Here is a 12,808-nt window from a genome sequence, read left to right as displayed (position 1 = left end):
CTTTGTCCCTCTGCAGCAGAGTTCATGGAAAGCCTGCAGGACCCAGACCTGAATGTGCGCCGGGCCACACTCACTTTCTTCAACTCAGCTGTGCACAATAAACCATCACTGGTCCGGGACCTGTTGGATGACATCCTACCCCTCCTCTACAAGGAGACCAAGATCCGCAGGGACCTCATCCGAGAGGTACAGGGCAGCATGGGCACCTGGCATGACATAGTCCCTTGTTAGCTGTCCCCTTGAATTTCCTGTGCCTTGCTGGCAAGGCTTAATGAGGACTAGGAGTGAAGCCCACACAGGCACCAGGGCCACATGGCCCCAGTCATGTCATGCCATGCCATGCCCCTCCATCCACTCCCCAGCTGTGACCCAGACAGGGCAACCTAGTGCCCCCTGACTTTGGCTTCGCTGGAGCTAAGTGACGACAGCCACCTTGCCTGTACCACAGGAATGTGTCCTAAGAACTTGGGGCAGCTCTGGAGCTTAGTGCGCTTGTTCATTGTGAGCATCCTAGTTCCCAGATGTGCTGCCACCTGTGACTTCCTATGACAGGTCCTAGTTAAAATGTAGGCATCCTACAAATACTATCTGCAACTGTTCAGGCCTATGAAGAAGGGGCTTGGAGGCTGGAGAGATGGCTCAAAGGTTGAGAGTATTGGCTGCCCTTCCAGAGGTCCTGAGTTCGGTTCCCAGCAACCACATGGTGGCTCACAGCCATCTACAATGAGATCTGGTGCCTACTTCTGGTGTGCAGGGATATATGCAGGCAGAACACTGTATATACAATTATAAATAAATCTTAAAAAAAAGAAGGGGCTTATTAGACATAAATGGAGACTGCATTTAGACTTGGGTCCCTTCTCCAAGATTTCTCTTTGAAAGTGCAAATATCCCAAAAATCCACAGTCCAAAAAAACTCCAACCTCTGAACCTCAGGCTTCAAGCATGTAGGATTTTTGGACTGTAATGTCAGCAACAGTTGTCACTCCTCCAGAATGTCACGTTTCATGACTCAGACAGATAACACCGTACTTGACACTGCCACCATGGTACTCAGCTTGACCTCCAGGAGAAGAGGGGCTTAGGAGGGCCAGACTTGTGGAGAGAGCTAAAGGGGTAGGGGGTTGAAATGACTGACAGCCAAGGTATCTCATGGAGGGCTGAGGAGGAAGCAGTGCTCTTGAGAGGGGTTAGAAGGCAGATCTCATGGTTAAAAGCTTTAGAGGCCTTGGTTCTTTGTGTCTGGTTCTGTCACTTACCAGCTGTCTTTGAGCATATCAGTTATCTCTCTGAACCTAGTTTCCTTGTTTGTTGAGTGAAATTGTCAGTAGCGCCTTCTTCCTAAGGCCTTCGCATTGTTCTTGAGGCAGTCTTAGATAGTCTAGGTTCCTAAGGCTTTCGCTTTGTTCTTGAGGCAGAGTCTTAGATAGTCTAGGTTCCTAAGGCCTTCACTTTGTTCTTGGGGCAGAGTCTTAGATAGTCTAGGCTGAGAATGACCTGAACATCTGCTCCTCCTGCTTCCACCTTGTAAGTGCTGGGTTATAGGGTGTGCCATCAGTCATGTTCTGTTTATTCTGTGCTGGAGATCAAACCTGGATCTCTGTGTGCCCGGCAAGCACTCTACTCTCTGAGCCTTTTCCGGACCCTCTTAAGGTGTCTTTAATACTCAAGTAAGGTGTCATCTGTCAGGCGAGGTTATAGATCAGTTTCAGAATGTTGCAGAATGTGGTCAAAGTACATGAGGTCCTACACACACACACACACACACACACAGAGAGAGAGAGAGGGAGAGACAGACACACACACATTCACACATACACGCACGCGCGCGCGCGCGCGCACACACACACACACACACCACAAGACCTTACTCTGCCTGCTCAGTAGGTGTGACAGTTGGGAGAAAGGGTGCAGCAAGCTGCTGAGCTGATATCTGAAGCTTGAGAACTTAAGGCATGACTTGGGACCAAGATGCAATGCTGAGCAGGTAGGGTGAGTTGCAGAAACTAGGGGAGGGGCTTTGCACCCCCAAAACCTCTGTCCTTCCTTCCTGCAGGTGGAGATGGGGCCCTTCAAGCATACAGTAGATGATGGGCTGGATGTAAGGAAGGCAGCCTTTGAGTGCATGTACTCGATGCTGGAGAGCTGCCTGGGCCAGCTGGACGTCTGCGAGTTTCTGAACCACGTGGAGGATGGGCTGAAGGACCACTATGACATCCGAGTAAGATGTGCCCTGCCAGATGCAAGCCCAGCTCAGAGCATAGGGAGCCAGGCACCATTAGGCCCCTGCCTATTCTTCCCTCCTTTGGCACCCCACGAAAGCGGCTCTGCCGCTTCCTGTCAAGTACAAGGAACTAGTCTTCAGATGTCTGTCAGGTGTGCACTCTAGGCACGCTATTTCCAAATCTACTAGTGTTGAAACAAACGGCTTATGCCATCTTTGCTTTGTATTAATTTGTTTTAAGTGTAACTACATTTAAAAATCAAGAGATTTTACATAAAAAAACAGTTGTTTTTTTTTAAAAAAAAAAAAGAATCTATAATGCTAGGTAAATTCTCAGATTTCCATTGTATTAGTCTGTTTTCTGGTTCTTTTGTTTTTTGGTTTTGTTTTTGGTTTTTTGAGACAGGGTTTCTTTGTGGCTTTGGAGGCTGTTTTCTGGTTCTTATTATTACTTTTGTTGTTGTTGTTGTTGTGTTGTGTTGTTTTTGGTTTTTCGAGACAGGTTTTCTCTGTGGCTTTGGAGGCTGTCCTGGAACTAGCTCTTGTAGACCAGGCTGGCCTCGAACTCACAGAGATCCAACTGCCTCTGCCTCCCGAGTGCTAGGATTAAAGGCATGGGCCACCACACCTGGACTGTTTGATATTGGGAAAAAAAAAAAAAAGCTGTGCCTGGGTGTTGGATGTCTCAAGGGCAGGCACCTGCACAAGTGTTCACATGGTATAGTCGGGCATGAGCCATGTTCATTTTATCATTCACTTTTGTGAGAACCCATGTCCTGTGAGACCTAAATAAACTCCTTCCAACATAGCCACATCCAGCAACCTAGTCACCTCCTGCTGAAGGTTCCATCACCCCTCGGCATTGTATCCTGGGGATCGAGCTCCCAGTACATGGACTTTTGTGATCCACACTCAAGCCTTATCTAAATGCAGCATGTCCAAGCTAGTGTCCATGGGAGCTGAGGAGCTGCTATGTTCCTTCTCAGGCCTGTGCCAAAGGCTTGTGAATATGAGAACTGCCCCTCCCTGTGTCGTTTGTTACCCAGCCATCCTCACACAGCTAAGAGTAGCTGGCAGGATTCAGCATCACCATTTACATCTTCCATAATAGGAAACTGAGACCCAGAGAGGTGGGAGCTTTGGACAGAGCCCTGGAAGGACTTGATTGTGGATTTGTGGGGTGCAAGCCTCTACTTCCCTTGGGTCTGCTGCTGTCTGGGGGCTATTTCACCAAGACTTCCATCTGCTTCTTTGGGCAGATGCTGACCTTCATCATGCTGGCCAGGCTGGCCACCCTTTGTCCTGCACCTGTCCTACAGAGAGTGGACCGGCTCATGGAGCCACTCAAAGCCACCTGTACTGCCAAGGTATGCCCTGCCTTGCCCTGCCCTGCCCTGCCCTTCCCTGCCTGGCCTGGGCCCTGGAGTACCTGGCAGATCTAGTCACTACTCACTGCACTATGTGCTCTGCAGTGGTGGGCTAGCTGCTTCATCATCCCTGTTGCCCAGGGCTACACAGCTTCACAGGCTGAGATTCCTCCATTAAAATACCTCCTGGGTGCTGGGCTGTGAGAGGGACCCAGGGTACAATGCTATACATGCTAGCTTCCCCACTGTCTATGCAGATTCCAGCTGGGGAGCTGGGCCTGATTCCTGTGAATGACTGATTGATTGATTGATTGATTGATTGATTGATTGATTGATTGGCTGCTCAAGGGCAGAGCCACTGGTTACAGGGAGTGTTTCAAGGTCTTGAAAGGAATCTGGGGTGAAGTTGTCATGGAAAGTTGGCATGCTCAGAGTCCCAATGAAGACCTGTTACATGAAAGAACTTTGTGTGTGTGTGATTTGTTTATGTGTATTGTGTTTCTAGAGGCCAGAGGTTGAACAGTTGTTTTCCTTGATCTCTTGACTTTTTTTTTTCCCATACTGTTTCAGTTTGTATCCCTGGCTGTCCTGAACTATGTAGACCAGCCTGGTCTAGAACTCTGATCCACCATCCTCTGCCTCCCAAGTGCTGGGATTAAAGATGTGTGCCACCACACCCAGCATTTTGTTTTTGTTTTTTGAGACAGGGTCTGTAGCTGAACTGGGTTCATTGGTTCAGTTTAGCTGGGTGACCATGAGCTGCAGGGATCTACTTGTATCTGCGCCATGCACTCCATGCCTGCTCTTACATGGGATCTGAACTCCTTAAGCTTGTACAGCAAGCACTTCAACAACTGAGCCATCTCCCTAGCCCTCCACCCCACCCCCCATTTGAGTGAATTTTGAAAGGATAAGATTTGGCCAGAAAGAGGCCCAAGAATGTCAGTTGTTTTTTTTGTTTGTTTGTTTGTTTGGTTTTTGAGACAGGGTTTCTCTGCACTCACACTGTAGACCAGGCTGGCCTCGAACTCAGAGATCTGCCTGTCTCTGCCTCCCAAGTGCTGGGATTAAAGGTGTGCACCACCAATGTCCAGCAAGAATTTCAGTCTTAAGGAGAAACTGAGAGTAGTGGTTTTGTTTTCCTTAAAAATAAATTTATTTTTTTCCTAGGTAGATCTCAAAGAGATCCTTTCTTCCCCTCTTGCCATCCATGTAGTTGGGACTACAGGCCTGTGCCACTAGGTCCAAATTATTTTTTCATTTTCTTTGTGTGGGCTGGGAAGGGGAAGGGAGGGGTTAGGAGGGGAGACAAGACACAGATTGTAGCCCAGGCTGGCCTTGAACTCAACACAGAACCAAAGATGACTTGAATGACTTGAATTTCTAATCCTCCTGCCCTTGCCCCCAGGTGTTGGAATTACCAGCTGTGTACAACTACATCAGATCTTACATGGTGCTGGGGCAGGTTCCCCCCTCCTCCCTTTGTTTTTTTTGTTTGTTTGTTTTGTTTTTCGAGACAGGGTTTCCCTGTGTGGCTTTGGAGGCTGTCCTGGAACTAGCTCTTGTAGACCAGGCTGGCCTCGAACTCACAGAGATCCGCCTGCCTCTGCCTCCCGAGTGCTGGGATTAAAGGCGTGAGCCACCAACGGCTGGCTTGTTTTGTTTTTTTGAGATAGGGTTTCTCTGTAGCTTTGGAGCCTGTCCTGGAACTCACTCTGTTTTCCAGTGGCCTCGAACTCACAGAGATCCACCCAAGTGCTGGGATTAAAGGCATGTACCACAACCGTGGGCTCATGTTGTCGGTGTGTGTGTGTGTGTGTGTGTCCGTCCATCCCACCTTGTATATGCCAGGTGAAGCACTTTATTAGCTGAGCCTCATACCTGGCCCCAAAGTTGTGATTTTTCAAGTAGCAACACACTAGCAGCAAAAGATGAAATCTGATGTGAATCTGATTGAAATTAAGCAGTCATTAATCTGAAACCTGTATGTTTAAAATGGGTAACATGGGCTCAGTAAGGACACTGTCTCCCTCTGCAGGTGAAGGCCGGTTCTGTGAAGCAGGAGCTGGAAAAGCAGGATGAGTTGAAGCGCTCAGCAATGCGGGCAGTGGCTGCCCTAATGACCAACCCTGAGGTACGGAAGAGCCCCAGTGTGGCTGACTTCTCTGCCCAGATCCGATCCAACCCAGAACTCACCACCCTCTTCGAGAGCATCCAAAAAGACTCGGCCTCTGGTCCCAGCATGGATTCTATGGAACTCAGCTAGCTGTCCCCAACACAAGCCTCCCCTCCCACCCCACGGGCCTTGGCCACCACTGTCCTTCCGAGTCAGCCTCAGTGCCTTCCTATTCACAGGCCTCAGGCTCAGTGCCAGAGCTGGGCCCCTTAACTCAGGGTATTCACAGCTGGGGAAACGTTCTGCCACCTTGACACTGCACCCCTCCACTTGATTAGAAGCCAGGATTGGTCTGTAGGGGTTGCTTCCTACTTCACTTACTCTCAACTCCAAATATCAGAAATTAGCACCCTGGCCAAGAGGAGGGCTATGTAGAGCCCAGGCAAGTTCTGGGCCTGGGCCCATGAGACCCAGTTTATACTTTTTTTTGGGGGGGGGGCGTCGAGACAGGGTTTCTCTGCGGCTTTGGAGGCTCTCTTGGAACTATTTCTTGTAGACCAGGCTGGTCTTGAACTCAGAGATCTGCTTGCCTCTGCCTCCCAAGTGCTGGGATTAAAGGTGGGTGCCACCACCACCCGGCTTCAGTTTATACTTCTTAAAACTCAGAATGCCTCATTTCTAGTTAACAGAGTAAGAATTGCTTCCAGGGAAGATAGTGTAGGTCACTGGACAGGCTTGGGCCCACTGTTTGAAACATCTCTGACTTCACCAAGGCATTTAACAGTTTGTGTTCTTCCCAAGGTGTATAGTGGTTAGTACTGAAAATTCAAGTCTAGATCACAGGCCAGAACCACTGTCACCCCCTGGACAGTTTCTGTATAGGCTGGGCTGTTGTGGAACTCACTCTGTAGACCAGGCTGCTCTATAGAGATCCTCCTGCCTCTGCCTGGGATTAAAGGCATGTGCTGCCACTACCACCAGCTGATCTGAATTAATAAAGAACAGATGTAAAGTTCCCACATTTTTAAGACAGGGTTTCTCTGTGTAATAGCCCCAGCTTTCCTGGAACTTTGTAGACCAGGCTGGCCTCAAATTCAGAGATCTGCCTGCTTCGGGTATGCACCGCCATGCCTAGCTTCCTCGTTATTTTTATCCCCAGTAGTTACTTTATTCAATACAGTTCCCAGGTTGATTTGGTCTTGAAAATGCCAGGGTGGACAGCATAGACCTGTTACCCCAGCCACTAAGGAGGCTGAGGCAGGATTTTACAAGTTCAAGATTATAGTGAGCAATTTAGTAAGACCATATCTAAAAGCAACAGGACAGGCTGCTCTTCCATAGGACCTAGGTTCAATTCCTAGTCTTGATGGCAGCAACTCCTCCCATCCCAATGGATCTGAGGCTCTCTCAAGGCAGACACAGCAGGCAAAACACAAAATTAAATGCACACCACCTTAGGTTCAACCCCAGCACTACTGCAAGGGGGAAAAATTCCTTAAAATAATCATGCCACCAATTTGTGGGGATGTGTGGATATATTACTTATGATTTATTAAAGCTTGCTTGAGGATTCAGAAAGCAAAGTCAGCCACAAGCCATAGAAGCCAGGCACACACTTTTAATCCCAACAGCCTCTATTTTTTTGAGACAGGATTTCTCTGTGGCTTTGGAGGCTGTCCTGGAACTAGCTCTTGTAGAGCAGGCAGGTCTCAAACTCAGAGATCCTCCTGTCTCTGCCTCCTGAGTGCTGGGATTAAAGGCATATGCCACCAACGCCCGGCTGGTACACACCTTAATCCTAGGACTCAATCTTAAAAGGTAGATTGACCTAAATCCAAGGCCACCCAGATCTAACACAAGACTGAAATCAGTCTACAAAAGAATTAGTTTACACCTTTTATCCCAACATTAGGAAAGTATAAGACAAAAGCAAGGTCTCAGAGGGGCATTCATACTCCAGCCACTCTAAGGTTACAGTCTGAGGTTTGGTGAGAGCTCATGGAAACAGATCAACCCATTCAGCCAGAGGTAGAGGTAAGCTGCTAGTAGTCAACTGCTTTGCTTTTCTGGCCTTCAGCTTGTCTGAACCTCAGTACCAGTCCTCAGGGTCGTTACAGGGATGAATAGACAGCTGCATGCAGACTAGACATTCAACTGAGCTAGCTATGCCCCCAGTTCTATTTTGACCAGACCTATAAGGTATTTTTAAATCTACAGAATTTAATCCAGACCAGCCTCATTTCTAAAGATGACAACAGTAGGAAAAAAATAAAGGGATGCATTTCTGTCTAGTCACTGTATCAACTGCTACACCACTCTAAACTATACTGTCTCAAAAAAGTGGAGTGCTGGAGACCAGCCAGTGCTACAGACCATGGCTCATGACTAGTGTATTTTTGGATATGTAGCACTGTCCCTGTAACATCTCACGTGGCAGAAATACACCTACCAGTTTCATGAATTCTCAATCCTCCAAAGAACCACACCGGCTGTCAGTCCTGAGTGAGACTAAGCAGGAACCCTGTTCCATGTAACAGCTGGGGCAGGGTAGAATCAGAGGCCGGCCTATCCCCAGACTCCTCACTCCATGCTTGCTTCACTCTGGATTCCCAATGTTGCCAAGCCCTTCCCCCTCTTCCTCACACTGCCTTTGAGCAACTGAGGCTAGTATGGGATTCCAAGCCCTTCTCACTTATGCACAAACCTTGCCAACTGGAGGTCCCAGTGGGTACTAAGAAGCAAAGAAAAATCTCCAGTGACCAAAAAGGCAGAAAATACCAAGGCATCAGCTTTTATGGTTTTATTTAAACACAAATAAAACATGCACACCAGCCATCTACTCATTTTCTTCGCTGCGAAGCCTGGCATTGGGATTGGTGATTCTGATGGCCAGCTGTGCTGCTCTTTCTACAATGGCTTTTCGGTTCTTGGAGGAAACATTGTGAGCAATCTCAGCACAGTAAGATCTGAAAGAGAAGCATGGCAGTGAGCAAGGAGCAAGCCAGGAAAGGTCACCAGGGAGACACTGACTCCTGGCAAATGGCTTAATGAGCCCCGAAGGCACCAAGGCTCCTGCAGTGGTCTACAATAGTGACAAGACTCAAACTAGACCCACACCTGGCAAAAGATCTCTCCCACACCTGAGTGACTAACCCAGAACTCTTCCATGGGAGCCCAAAAGCTTCCCATGCAACCACTGTCAGGAACACAGTTCAAGCAGAGTGAACAACAAACACTGCCCATGTTACTCCAGAGTGTTGACTGTCCTAATGCACACATTTCCGGTAATGGATATGATCATGAAGCCCCAGACTGCAGCTGATGAAGCAGTCACACAGTGATGTGAGTAGCAGGCAGTTTTCCCAAAAGGAAAGCAGCCAGACAGCGAACACCAAGTCCAGACAGACCCTCACTTCACACAGAGCTATCTACACTCAAGTATCTGGGGACAGATGGAATTATCCCTTCAACCCTGAAGCCCATGTCCCTGGCTACCTGCATCCACAAATATAACCGGCAAACCAGGACTCTACCACCCAAGCACTTCCTTTTTTGTGTTTTTCTTTAACTGCCTTTCAACTTCCCTGTCCCTCAGTTATACAGGGGAAAATGCCCAGACAATGCAGGGAGCAGGGGCACCTGCAGGCTTTGTTTGATAAACAATGCCAAGCTGCTCTCATCAGGCAGCTGAGGTGTATCCATAAGAACTGCAGCACCAACCAACACTGCACCCAAGGGCAGAACACTGCCACCAGCCTGCCTTCTGTACACAATCAACTCCCCATGCTGACTCCCTCCATCTGTATTATAACCACCTCAGAGAACAGATTTTATAAACTCTCCCCCAACCCCCAATCACTCTCTGCAGTCCTGTTTTACTTAGGAAAAAATAATGCAGATTCCCAACCCATTTACCAGGAAGGAAAAAAAACTGCATACCCACCCAGACCCAGTGTCAAGGGCATTTCTTAAGAGGTCCTGGCTTTGATGGTGCTGACCATGCATCTCACACAAGGGTTTCAAGTTGCTCCAATTGCTCAGAAAACCCCACAACTTGTCTGTCTGCAGCCTTCTTTTCTCTACCTCTACATATCGGCACTACTCTGCAAATACCCATGTCTCGACAGAGCCAAGCTTTGCTTTGGTCCAAGGTCAGAATCCCTCCCAGTTCCACATCACCACAGTAGCATTCCAGACAGTACACCCACTGCATCAAAGGAGGCCCTCCTCCTCCAGGCTCCACCTTCTGAGCATACATGCCCCCTCTCCTAAGCGGCCTGTCTACTCTGGTGCCTCACAGGGGCTCTCAGCAGGCAGGCACACCTCTAACCAGGCCAGAACCCAACTCACTTGTTGCACATCAGCAGCACTTCCAGCTCCTTGACATTGTGAACCAGAAACTTCCGGAAGCCGCTAGGCAGCATGTGCTTGGTTTTCTTGTTGCTCCCGTAACCAATGTTGGGCATCAGGATCTGGCCCTTGAATCTTCTCCGAACTCTGTTGTCAATACCTCTGGGTTTCCGCCAGTTTCTCTAAAGACACACGGGCAAGTTAGTCTCTGTGCAAACTGCCAGCTCTTCCTTGACAGGAAGGAGAGCTAAATTCAAAGGGGACATGCCATGGGTAACACACCTTCCTACTTCTTTACACACCGTTGTTTCCGGTCTTTTGGTACAGGGTTTCTCTGTGTAGCCCTGACTATCCTGGAGCTCACTCAGTAGACCAGGCTGGCCATGGAACTCAAGTGATCCCCCTGACTCTCAAGTGCTGGATAAAGATTAAAGGCGTGGGTCATCACCACTACCCAGTTTCTTCATATACTTTTAATGGGGGTGGGGAGAGTTCCCAAGGCTGTGGCTCAGCTGCAGAATCTCCCAACGAAATCAAACCTTCCCACATCCGACCACAAATTCAGATCCACACAGGTCAAAGTAAGACAAGACTGTATGTGCCGTACAATGATTGGTATGCGTGCCGTTCTTAAGACCCCAGTTTACCGCCCATTAAAATACAGTTAGTACAACGTTTGCTTGGCTTGCATGAAGCCCTGTGCTCCATCCCTAGCACCTGAGTCAGAGCTTCAACATAACCTCCCACTTCTGATTAAGTTTCAACAAAGGGACAGGGCCCTCCCTGAGGAGGGATCAGCTAAGTGCTGGCTGTGCATGGCCATCCAGCCTACTGGTGACCTCTAGGCCCAGCGAGTAGCCTTGCCTCATAAAAAAAAGGTAGGCATGGGGCTGGAGAAATGGCCCAGAAGTTAAGAGCACTGCTGCTCTTCCAGAAGACCCAAGTTCAACTCCCAGCACCCACATAGCAGCTCACAACTGTCTGCAACTCCAGTCCAGAGGGCCTGACACCCTCACAGACATACAAGCAGGCAAAACAACAAAACACGTAACCTTAGGTGGAAAAAAGCTGCACTGGCTTCTCTTCCAGAGGTCCTGAGTTCAATTCCCTGCACATAAATCTGATGCCCTCTTCTGATGTGCAGACAAACCCCCATACACAAAAATAAATACATCTTTTAAAACTATGGTTAGGACTGGGCGGTGGTGGCGTGCGCCTTTAATCCTAGCACTGGGGAGGCAGAGGCAGGCAGATCTGAGTTCAAGACCAGCCTGGTCTAGAAGAGCTAGTTCCAGGACAGCCTCCAAAGCCACAGAGAAACCCTGTCTCGAACCTCCCCCCCAAAAAAACCAACCCAAAAAACCTATGGTTAGGCTGCAGAGATGGCTCAGAGTACATTAAGTGCCTCCTGCCAAGCTGACAACCCAAGCCTTTTCACCTGGACCCACATGATGGGAAGGAGAATCAACTCTTGATCTTCACACACACAAAAATACTGTCATTTTAAACGCAACTTTAATCAAAGGACTGCCCAGAATAGATACCAGAAACGTGTGCTTAGACCTTAACACCAGCACCCACATACCTTAATTTTGACATATCGGTCTGACTGGTGCCGGATGAACTTCTTGGTCCTCTTTTTGACGATCTTGGGTTTCACCAGAGGGCGGAGGGCAGCCATGATGCCTATAGAAAGAGGCAGATCCACGTTATTGAAGAACCAGGAAGGGAGAGCTGCTCCTGCAAGGCCCGAGTGATGTTGCAGAGTGTCTTCCAATCACCAGCTACTGAGCAAACTGGGAATGGAATGGGTACCTCTGCTAGGTTTGTTCTCCCTCCTGATTCCGAAGCTGGAAGAATACTAGCCACTCTCCAGACGCGATCTCAAGAGGTCAGGGGTCACCTCGCCCATTCTGACATCAATGGATGGCAGCAGCTGACCTACAACCACCCCAAGCAAGACATTCTATCGGGCAAGGGGCACCAAATCCCGCCCCACTAACGCTTCGCAACCACACGGCGGTCGTAACGTTAGGACTTTTGCGCCCTCAATGAAGAGAAAATCAGACCGTTTATCTTACACACCGCCAGACAGTGTGTCCCTCCAGGATGGCTTCGGGGCACCAACAGAAAAGGGACCTTCTCTGTTGCCTCCACAGACAACCTGCTTTGTCGGGCAAGCACTAAACACCCAACGAACATAAATGTTCAGCAGCAATCTCTGCTCCCTGGCACCTCGAAGGCAAGAGAGCCGAGGCCCTTCCCGCAACCAAGGCTGCTACCAAGCGGCCCGGCACCGAAGGAGAAACGGCGTGCGGCCTCCCAAGTCCCCCGGCCGCATGGCAGCAAACCGGCCCTGGCCGCTACCTGGCCCTGGGCGGACGCCGTAGCAGCGCGGGCGGCCAGTAGGCCCGGCCCGTGCGCGCTCGCCACAGCGGCGCCAGCGCGAGCCCGACGCCGCGGCTTCCCCACCTGACGACGCTACGGCCTCCCCACCCGGCGGCTGGGCCGCGCCGAACCCACAGACGGGCAGATGGCAGGCGATGCAGACTTACCGCAAAAGAGATGGCAGCCACCTCGCAGGTAGCGCCGAGGAAGAAGGAAGGGGCGGGGGCGCGCAAGGGATGATGGGAAGGAGCCTCAGGTCCTGGTAGAGAAAAATGAAGCATTTCCGGTTCTGGGTCCTCTAAAGGAACTGATAGTAATGCTTAAAAAAAGGGAAAAAAAGTGTTTACCAGTGTTCTATAGCAT

General features: G+C 49.4%; 2 protein-coding genes and 1 non-coding gene across 3 annotated transcripts in view; 1 reads left to right on the top strand and 2 right to left on the bottom strand.

Moving 5' to 3' along the window:
• Cand2 (cullin associated and neddylation dissociated 2 (putative)) overlaps positions 1-6,728 on the top strand; it is a 28,368-nt gene extending 21,640 nt beyond the window's left edge. Inside the window, exons 12-15 of the mRNA XM_027429178.1 lie at positions 17-186; positions 2,057-2,221; positions 3,484-3,591; positions 5,630-6,728. Coding sequence (XP_027284979.1) covers positions 17-186; positions 2,057-2,221; positions 3,484-3,591; positions 5,630-5,857 — 671 coding nt within the window. The 3' untranslated portion in view covers positions 5,858-6,728. The remainder of the gene's footprint in view (positions 1-16; positions 187-2,056; positions 2,222-3,483; positions 3,592-5,629) is intronic.
• Positions 6,729-8,492: 1,764 nt separating this feature from the next.
• On the bottom strand, positions 8,493-12,721 carry Rpl32 (ribosomal protein L32). Its single transcript, XM_027429179.2, has 4 exons — positions 12,613-12,721; positions 11,643-11,743; positions 10,058-10,239; positions 8,493-8,673 (listed from the first exon to the last, which is right to left on the bottom strand). Exons 2-4 carry the CDS (start codon positions 11,736-11,738, stop codon positions 8,544-8,546), a joined length of 408 nt encoding a protein of 135 aa, XP_027284980.1. The 5' UTR covers positions 11,739-11,743; positions 12,613-12,721; the 3' UTR covers positions 8,493-8,543.
• On the bottom strand, positions 11,812-11,951 carry LOC113837062. The gene has a single exon (XR_003487677.1). It is a non-coding gene; the product is annotated as a small nucleolar RNA SNORA7 (small nucleolar RNA).
• Positions 12,722-12,808: the final 87 nt, after the last annotated feature.

This window comes from Cricetulus griseus, chromosome 8 (assembly GCF_003668045.3).
Source record: "Cricetulus griseus strain 17A/GY chromosome 8, alternate assembly CriGri-PICRH-1.0, whole genome shotgun sequence".
Classification (NCBI taxonomy): Eukaryota; Metazoa; Chordata; class Mammalia; order Rodentia; family Cricetidae; genus Cricetulus; species Cricetulus griseus.
Note: the sequence above shows the minus strand (reverse complement) of the source record. Positions and strands in the feature narration are given on the sequence as shown.

What these genes read in the sequence shown, in the direction of transcription:
- Rpl32 (XM_027429179.2), bottom strand. Translation starts at nt 11,738, where the DNA reads ATGGCTGCCCTCCGCCCTCTGGTGAAACCCAAGATCGTCAAAAAGAGG. An exon ending in ACCGATATGTCAAAATTAAG is followed by an intron (nt 10,240 to 11,642) that starts GTATGTGGGTGC and finishes GTGTGTCTTTAG; the next exon opens with AGAAACTGGCGGAAACCCAG. An exon ending in GTGCTGCTGATGTGCAACAA is followed by an intron (nt 8,674 to 10,057) that starts GTGAGTTGGGTT and finishes CTTCTCTTTCAG; the next exon opens with ATCTTACTGTGCTGAGATTG.